We start from the raw sequence: 10,000 nt of genomic DNA, 5'->3' as shown, positions 1-10,000 counted from the left end.
GGCTCCCGTAGTTGCCGTCAGGCTCCCGTAGTTGCCTGTAACTGGCTACACCAGCGGTTGGCAGCCTTTTCCATGTGGATTGCCAAGTTACCGTTTCTACTGATCTGCAATATGATTTATGTAATAGTTTCATTTTAATTTATAATAACGTCTTCGTTTCTCAAATGATACAAACCTGAAAAGTAACTTCTATTCCCATTTACCAACTATGTAAAAACAGCCGACATGAAACCAACTAATAAAAACCAGCCCACAGATAGAAAATAACCTGATTAAAAATACCTCTCCTATAAAACACATTGTCTACTCATGGCCTGTCTGCAATGGACTAGAAACATTGTATCAACTACTAATCTGATAAACATAACTCTCCTATAAATCACATTGTCTACTCATGGCCTGTCTGCAATGGACTAGAAACATTGTATCAACTACTAATCTGATAAACATAACTCTCCTATAAATCACATTGTCTACTCATGGCCTGTCTGCAATGGACTAGAAACATTGTATCAACTATTAACTTAGTCTCACGCTTTGGGCCATTGATCTCCAGACACACAGCTGGAGGCTATTTGCACCAGTAATGAGCAGTAATCAGGTAGGTCTAATTTACACCAGGGATGAGCGGTAATCAGGTAGTCTGTAGGTCTACTTCTATGTGTAATCAGGGTCAGGATGGATTAGTCCACTCAGACACACCTCCACAATGGATTAGTCCACTCAGACACACCTCCACAATGGATTAGTCCACTCAGACAGGCCTCTACAATGGATTAGTCCACTCAGACAGGCCTCTACAATGGATTAGTCCACTGAGACAGGCCTCTACAATGGATTAGTCCACTGAGACAGACCTCTATAATGGATCAGTCCACTCAGACAGACCTCTATAATGGATCAGTCCACTGAGACAGGCCTCTATAATGGATTAGTCCACTCTGACAGGCCTCTATAATGGATTAGTCCACTGAGACAGGCCTCTATAATGGATTAGTCCACTCTGACAGGCCTCTACAATGGATTAGTCCACTGAGACAGGCTTCTATAATGGATTAGTCCACTCAGACTCTACTGAGACAGGCGTCTGATCGACTAAAAAGATCTCGGTCGACCAACAGCCTATCGACCAATCAAATGACCAGGGGACTAAATGATGCTGTTTTGACTGAGTGTCTCTCCTCTCTAGTCAGGGAGGACAGTAGAGTTATGTGATGCTGTTTTGACTGAGTGTCTCCTCTCTAGTCAGGGAGGACAGTAGAGTTATGTGATGCTGTTTTGACTGAGTGTCTCCTCTCTAGTCAGGGAGGACAGTAGAGTTATGTGATGCTGTTTTGACTGAGTGTCTCTCCTCTCTAGTCAGGGAGGACAGTAGAGTTATGTGATGCTGTTTTGACTGAGTGTCTCCTCTCTAGTCAGGGAGGACAGTAGAGTTATGTGTCTCTGTGATGCTGTTTTGACTGAGTGTCTCCTCTCTAGTCGGGGAGGACAGTAGAGGTATGTGATGCTGTTTTGACTGAGTGTCTCCTCTCTAGTCGGGGAGGACAGTAGAGTTATGTGTCTCTGTGATGCTGTTTTGACTGAGTGTCTCCTCTCTAGTCGGGGAGGACAGTAGAGTTATGTGTCTCTGTGATGCTGTTTTGACTGAGTGTCTCCTCTCTAGTCGGGGAGGACCGTAGAGGTATGTGTCGCCCGGTGGTGGGCCAGCCTTGGTGACGTCACCGTTGACTACAGTATCTCCTTCCACGGCCTGACCACCTCACCCTCACCTCTACACATAGTGAGTATATACACCTCACCCTCACCTCTACGATGACATCACAATACCCCACGATGACATCACAATACCCCACGATGACATCACAATATCCCATAATGACAAAGCAAGAACAGGTTTTTAGAACAATTTGCAAATATATAATAAACATAAATACTTTATTTACATAAGTGTTCAGACCCTTTTCTATGAGACTCCAAATTGAGCTCAGGTGCATCCTGTTTCCATTGATCATCCTTGAGATGTTTCTACAACTTTATTGGAGTCCACCTGTGGTAAGTTCAATAGGATTGGACAGGATTTGGAAAGGCAGACACCTGTCTATATAAGGTCCCACTGATGAGTCAGAACAAAAACCAAGTTATGAGGTCGAAGGAATGTCATCGCGGGGTATTGTGATGTCATCGCGGGGTATTGTGATGTCATCGCGGGGTATTGTGATGTCATCGCTGGGTATTGTGTTATTATTAATTATAGGACGTACCACAGCACACTCCTCTGTGTTGTGGGACGTGTCGTACCAGTTTTACGACCAAAAGTCCTTTTCTGACTCATGATTTTTGTCTCACCCAGCATGCATCAGACGGCGTGACTAGTTTTGAGGTGTCCTCTCCCCTGAGGTACGAGGATGTTTCTCCCGTCATCACCCTGAAGACTTGGGTCCAGCCGCTCAGGTACAAAACTAAAGAAATACACCCACCCACCCACACCTCCCATCATCACCCTGAAGACTTGGGTCCTACCCTACCTAAACTAAAGAGTTACATTAGGGTTACATTAGTCACGTTTCTCCCAGGGTCACTCTGAAGATCTGTGTGCAGCCACACTGGGACATATGTCTCCAAATACAACCCCCTACCTACCCCTCTACCCCCTACCTACCCCCTACCTACCCCTCTACCCACCACCTACAGTCTGATATATATACCAGGTTACATTAGTCACTAATCTGGTCAGCTTCGTGATTAACTTCTGTGTTCAAACGTGTTCGTTTTTGTGAGGAAACTCTCAGCTCCTCCATCCTCTCAGAAGGAAACTCAGCTTCTCCGTCTCCATCCTCTCAGAAGGAAACTCTCAGCTTCTCCATCCTCTCAGAAGGAAACTCTCAGCTTCTCCATCCTCTCAGAAGGAAACTCTCACCTTCTCCATCCTCTCAGAAGGAAACTCTCAGCGTCTCCATCCTCTCAGAAGGAAACTCTCAGCTTCTCCGTCTCATCCTCTCAGAAGGAAACTCTCACCTTCTCCATCCTCTCAGAAGGAAACTCTCACCTTCTCCATCCTCTCAGAAGGAAACTCTCAGCGTCTCCATCCTCTCAGAAGGAAACTCTCAGCTTCTCCATCCTCTCAGAAGGAAACTCTCAGCGTCTCCATCCTCTCAGAAGGAAACTCTCAGCGTCTCCATCCTCTCAGAAGGAAACTCTCAGCTTCTCCATCCTCTCAGAAGGAAACTCTCAGCGTCTCCATCCTCTCAGAAGGAAACTCTCAGCTTCTCCATCCTCTCAGAAGGAAACTCTCAGCTTCTCCATCCTCTCAGAAGGAAACTCTCAGCTTCTCCGTCTCATCCTCTCAGAAGGAAACTCTCAGCTTCTACTTCTCCGTCCTCTCAGAAGGAAACTCTCAGCTTCTCCATCCTCTCAGAAGGAAACTCTCAGCTTCTCCATCCTCTCAGAAGGAAACTCTCAGCGTCTCCATCCTCTCAGAAGGAAACTCTCAGCTTCTCCGTCTCATCCTCTCAGAAGGAAACTCTCAGCTTCTACTTCTCCATCCTCTCAGAAGGAAACTCTCACCTTCTCCATCCTCTCAGAAGGAAACTCTCAGCTTCTCCGTCTCATCCTCTCAGAAGGAAACTCTCAGCTTCTACTTCTCCGTCCTCTCAGAAGGAAACTCTCAGCTTCTCCATCCTCTCAGAAGGAAGTTCTCAGCCCCCCCTCCTTCCTTTCCGGTCCATGTGGGCACACAGACCAGGCGCTGGGGACACAGCCGTGTATCTATCCCCAAGCATCCCATCTAGTCCTGACAGATCGTCTCAGTGTACAGTGTCTAACCCACAGCATCTATCCCCAAGCATCCCATCTAGTCCTGACAGATCGTCTCAGTGTACAGTGTCTAACCCACAGCATCTATCCCCAAGCATCCCATCAATCCCCAAGCATCCCATCTACCCCCAAGCATCCCATCTACCCCCAAGCATCCCATCTACCCCCAAGCATCCCATCTATCCCCAAGCATCCCACCTAGTCCTGACAGATCGTCTCAGTGTACAGAGTCTAACCCACAGCATCTATCCCCAAGCATCCCAAGCATCCCATCTATCTCCAAGCATCCCATCTATCCCCAAGCATCCCATCTATCCCCAAGCATCCCATCTATCCCCAAGCATCCCATCTATCCCCAAGCATCCCATCTATCCCCAAGCATCCCATCTATCCCCAAGCATCCCATCTATCCCCAAGCATCCCATCTATCCCCAAGCATCCCATCTATCCCCAAGCATCCCATCTATCCCCAAGCATCCCATCTATCCCCAAGCATCCCATCTATCCCCAAGCATCCCATCTATCCCCAAGCATCCCATCTATCCCCAAGCATCCCATCTATCCCCAAGCATCCCATCTATCCCCAAGCATCCCATCTAACTCTGTCTGTTTCCTGCTTCTTCCAGACCTCTGAGTTCTAAGATCAAGGCTCTGGGTCACAGAGATGTCCTCCCCAACAACAGACAGCTCTACGAAATCATCCTCACCTACAGCTTCCACCAGGTGAGAGTGTCTAGGTCGTATTATACACCTCTGTTTGGTGTGTGACCCCTCTCCCTCTCTACCCCTCTACCTCTCTACCCCTCTACCCCTCTACCTCTCTACCTCTCTACCTCTCTACCCCTCTACCCCTCTACCTCTCTACCTCTCTACCTCTCTACCTCTCTACCTCTCTCCCTCTCTACCTCTATCCCTCTCTACCTCTCTACCTCTCTACCTCTATCCCTCTATCCCTCTCTACCTCTCTACCTCTCTACCCCTCTACCTCTCTACCTCTCTACCTCTCTACCTCTCTACCTCTATCCCTCTCTCCCTCTCTCCCTCTCTCCCCCTCTCCCTCTCTACCTCTCTACCTCTCTCCCTCTCTCCCTCTCTCCCCCTCTCCCCCTCTCCCCTCTCCCTCTCTACCTCTCTACCTCTCTACCTCTCTACCCCTCTACCCCTCTACCTCTCTACCTCTCTACCTCTCTCTCTCTACCTCTCTCCCTCTCTACCTCTATCCCTCTCTACCTCTCTACCTCTCTACCTCTATCCCTCTATCCCTCTCTACCTCTCTACCCCTCTACCTCTCTACCTCTCTACCTCTCTACCTCTATCCCTCTATCCCTCTCTCCCTCTCTCCCTCTCTCCCCCTCTCCCTCTCTCCCCCTCTCCCTCTCTCCCCCTCTCCCCCTCTCCCTCTCTACCTCTCTACCCCTCTACCTCTCTACCCCTCTACCTCTCTACCTCTCTACCCCTCTACCCCTCTACCTCTATCCCTCTCTCCCTCTATCCCTCTATCCCTCTCTACCTCTCTCCCTCTCTACCCCTCTACCCCTCTACCTCTCTACCTCTCTCCCCAGCTGTCCAGTACTGTCTGACCCCTCTACCTCTCTACCTCTCTACCTCTGTCCCTCTCTACCTCTCTCCCCAGCTGTCCAGTACTGTGACCTCTCTACCTCTCTCCCTCTCCCCAGCTGTCCAGTACTGTCTGACCTCTCTCCCTCTCTACCTCTCTACCTTTCTCCCCAGCTGTCCAGTACTGCCTGACCTCTCTTCCTCTCTCCCCAGCTGTCCAGTACTGTCTGACCTCTCTACCTCTCTACCTCTCTACCTCTCTACCTCTCTCCCCAGCTGTCCAGTACTGTCTGACCTCTCTCCCTCTCTACCTCTCTACCTTTCTCCCCAGCTGTCCAGTACTGTCTGACCTCTCTTCCTCTCTCCCCAGCTGTCCAGTACTGTCTGACCTCTCTACCTCTCTACCTCTCTCCCCAGCTGTCCAGTACTGTCTGACCTCTCTACCCCTCTACCTCTCTACCTCTCTCCCCAGCTGTCCAGTACTGTCTGACCTCTCTACCTCTCTATCTCTCTCCCCAGCTGTCCAGTACTGTCTGACCTCTCTACCTCTCTACCTCTCTCCCCAGCTGTCCAGTACTGTCTGACCTCTCTACCTCTCTACCCAGCTGTCCAGTACTGTCTGACCTCTCTACCTCTCTACCTCTCTCCCCAGCCTAAGTCAGGAGAGGAGACCCCAGCTGTCCAGTACTGTGTGTGTGACCTCTCTACCTCTCTCCCCAGCTGTCCAGTACTGTCTGACCTCTCTACCTCTCTCCCCAGCTGTCCAGTACTGTCTGACCCCTCTACCCCTCTACCTCTCTCCCCAGCTGTCCAGTACTGTCTGACCTCTCTATCTCTCTCCCCAGCTGTCCAGTACTGTGTGTGTGACCTCTCTACCTCTCTACCCAGCTGTCCAGTACTGTCTGACCTCTCTACCTCTCTCCCCAGCTGTCCAGTACTGTCTGACCTCTCTACCTCTCTACCTCTCTCCAGTACTGTGTGTGTGACCTCTCTACCTCTCTCCCCAGCTGTCCAGTACTGTCTGACCCCTCTACCCCTCTACCTCTCTCCCCAGCTGTCCAGTACTGTCTGACCTCTCTATCTCTCTCCCCAGCTGTCCAGTACTGTGTGTGTGACCTCTCTACCTCTCTCCCCAGCTGTCCAGTACTGTCTGACCTCTCTACCTCTCTCCCCAGCTGTCCAGTACTGTCTGACCCCTCTACCCCTCTACCTCTCTACCCAGCTGTCCAGTACTGTCTGACCTCTCTCCCCAGCTGTCCAGTACTGTCTGACCTCTCTACCTCTCTACCCAGCTGTCCAGTACTGTCTGACCTCTCTACCTCTCTCCCCAGCTGTCCAGTACTGTCTGACCTCTCTACCTCTCTACCTCTCTCCCCAGCTGCCCAGTACTGTCTGACCTCTCTACCTCTCTCCCCAGCTGTCCAGTACTGTGTGTGTGACCTCTCTACCTCTCTCCCCAGCTGTCCAGTACTGTGTGTGTGACCTCTCTACCTCTCTCCCCAGCTGTCCAGTACTGTGTGTGTGACCTCTACCTCTCTACCTCTCTCCCCAGCTGTCCAGTACTGTGTGTATGACCTCTCTACCTCTCTCCCCAGCTGTCCAGTACTGTCTGACCCCTCTACCTCTCTCCCCAGCTGTCCAGTACTGTCTGACCTCTCTACCTCTCTCCCCAGCTGTCCAGTACTGTCTGACCCCTCTACCCCTCTACCTCTCTACCTCTCTCCCCAGCTGTCCAGTACTGTGTGTGTGAACTCTCTACCTCTCTCCCCAGCTGTCCAGTACTGTCTGACCTCTCTACCTCTCTACCCAGCTGTCCAGTACTGTCTGACCTCTCTACCTCTCTCCCTCTCTCCCCAGCTGTCCAGTACTGTGTCTGATCTCTCTACCTCTCTACCTCTCTCCCCAGCTGTCCAGTACTGTGTGTGTGACCTCTCTACCTCTCTCCCCAGCTGTCCAGTACTGTGTGTGTGACCTCTCTACCTCTCTCCCCAGCTGTCCAGTACTGTGTGTGTGACCTCTACCTCTCTACCTCTCTCCCCAGCTGTCCAGTACTGTCTGACCCCTCTACCTCTCTCCCCAGCTGTCCAGTACTGTCTGACCTCTCTACCTCTCTCCCCAGCTGTCCAGTACTGTCTGACCCCTCTACCCCTCTACCTCTCTACCTCTCTCCCCAGCTGTCCAGTACTGTGTGTGTGAACTCTCTACCTCTCTCCCCAGCTGTCCAGTACTGTCTGACCTCTCTACCTCTCTACCCAGCTGTCCAGTACTGTCTGACCTCTCTACCTCTCTCCCTCTCTCCCCAGCTGTCCAGTACTGTGTCTGATCTCTCTACCTCTCTACCTCTCTCCCCAGCTGTCCAGTACTGTCTGACCTCTCTACCTCTCTACCCAGCTGTCCAGTACTGTCTGACCTCTCTACCCCTCTACCCAGCTGTCCAGTACTGTCTGACCTCTCTACCTCTCTCCCCAGCTGTCCAGTACTGTCTGACCTCTCTACCTCTCTACCCCTCTCCCCAGCTGTCCAGTACTGTCTGACCTCTCTACCTCTCTCCCTCTCTACCTCTCTACCTCTCTCCCCAGCTGTCCAGTACTGTCTGACCTCTCTACCTCTCTCCCCAGCTGTCAGTACTGTCTGACCTCTCTACCTCTCTACCTCTCTCCCCAGCTGTCCAGTACTGTCTGACCTCTCTACCTCTCTCCCCAGCTGTCCAGTACTGTCTGACCTCTCTACCTCTATCTCTCTCCCCAGCTGTCCAGTACTGTCTGACCTCTCTACCTCTCTACCTCTCTCCCCAGCTGTCCAGTACTGTGTGTCTGACCTCTCTACCTCTCTCCCCAGCTGTCCAGTACTGTCTGACCTCTCTACCTCTCTACCCAGCTGTCCAGTACTGTCTGACCTCTATACCTCTCTCCCCAGCTGTCCAGTACTGTCTGACCTCTCTACCCCTCTCCCCAGCTGTCCAGTACTGTCTGACCTCTCTACCTCTCTACCTCTCTCCCCAGCTGTCCAGTACTGTCTGACCTCTCTACCTCTCTACCTCTCTCCCCAGCTGTCCAGTACTGTCCACCTCTCTACCTCTCTACGTCTCTCCTCAGCTGTCCAGTACTGTCTGACCTCTCTACCTCTCTACCTCTCTCCCCAGCTGTCCAGTACTGTGTGTGACCTCTCTACCTCTCTCCCCAGCTGTCCAGTACTGTCTGACCTCTCAACCTCTCTACCTCTCTCCCCAGCTGTCCAGTACTGTCTGACCTCTCTACCTCTCTACCCAGCTGTCCAGTACTGTGTGTGTGACCTCTCTACCTCTCTATCTCTCTCCCCAGCTGTCCAGTACTGTGTGTATGACCTCTCTACCTCTCTCCCCAGCTGTCCAGTACTGTCTGACCCCTCTACCTCTCTCCCCAGCTGTCCAGTACTGTCTGACCTCTCTACCTCTCTCCCCAGCTGTCCAGTACTGTGTGTGTGACCTCTCTCCCCAGCTGTCCAGTACTGTCTGACCTCTCTACCTCTCTACCCAGCTGTCCAGTACTGTCTGACCTCTCTACCTGTCTCCCTCTCTCCCCAGCTGTCCAGTACTGTGTGTCTGACCTCTCTACCTCTCTCCCCAGCTGTCCAGTACTGTCTGACCTCTCTACCCAGCTGTCCAGTACTGTCTGACCTCTCTACCTCTCTACCCAGCTGTCCAGTACTGTCTGACCTCTGACCCCTCTACCCAGCTGTCCAGTACTGTCTGACCTCTCTACCTCTCACCCCAGCTGTCCAGTACTGTCTGACCTCTCTACCTCTCTACCTCTCTCCCCAGCTGTCCAGTACTGTCTGACCTCTCTACCTCTCTACCTCTCTCCCCAGCTGTCCAGTACTGTCTGACCTCTCTACCTCTCTACCTCTCTCCCCAGCTGTCCAGTACTGTCTGACCTCTCTACCTATCTACCTCTCTCCCCAGCTGTCCAGTACTGTGTGTGTGACCTCTCTACCTCTCTCCCCAGCCTAAGTCAGGTGAGGTGACCCCCAGCTGTCCAGTCCTGTGTGACCAGTTGTATGAATCAGAGTTTGACTCTCAGCTCTGGATGCTGTTTGACCAGAACAAGAGACTGTTGGGCTCTGGAGACGCCTACCCACACCAGGTAGTAACCACAACACAACCATGATATAACCACAACACAACCATAATATAACCATGACATAACCACAACACAACCATGATATAACCATAATACAACCATGATATAACCATAATACAACCATAATATAACCATGACATAACCACAACACAACCATGATATAACCACAATACAACCATGATATAACCATAATACAACCATGATATAACCATAATACAACCATCATATAACCATGAAATAACCACAACACAACCATGATATAACCACAACACAACCATGATATAACCATAATACAACCATGATATAACTACAATATAACCATGATATAACCATAATATAACCATGATATAACCATAATATAACCATGATATAACCACAACACAACCATGATATAACTATAATACAACCATGATATAACCACAATACAACCATGATATAACCACAATACAACCATGATATAACCACAACACAACCATGATACAACCACAACACAACCACGATACAACCACAAC

The 10,000-nt window shown here is 50.6% G+C and overlaps 1 protein-coding gene across 1 annotated transcript in view; it reads left to right on the top strand.

Moving 5' to 3' along the window:
• Nucleotides 1–10,000, top strand: part of LOC124018317 (tripeptidyl-peptidase 2-like) — a 61,232-nt gene that overhangs the window by 41,824 nt on the left and 9,408 nt on the right. Inside the window, 4 exon segments of the mRNA XM_046333588.1 lie at nt 1,664–1,780; nt 2,351–2,451; nt 4,440–4,536; nt 9,354–9,491. Of these exon segments, the coding sequence (XP_046189544.1) occupies nt 1,664–1,780; nt 2,351–2,451; nt 4,440–4,536; nt 9,354–9,491 (453 nt within the window).

This window comes from Oncorhynchus gorbuscha, unplaced genomic scaffold (genome assembly GCF_021184085.1).
Source record: "Oncorhynchus gorbuscha isolate QuinsamMale2020 ecotype Even-year unplaced genomic scaffold, OgorEven_v1.0 Un_scaffold_472, whole genome shotgun sequence".
NCBI classification, from domain to species: domain Eukaryota; kingdom Metazoa; phylum Chordata; class Actinopteri; order Salmoniformes; family Salmonidae; genus Oncorhynchus; species Oncorhynchus gorbuscha.
Note: the sequence above shows the minus strand (reverse complement) of the source record. Positions and strands in the feature narration are given on the sequence as shown.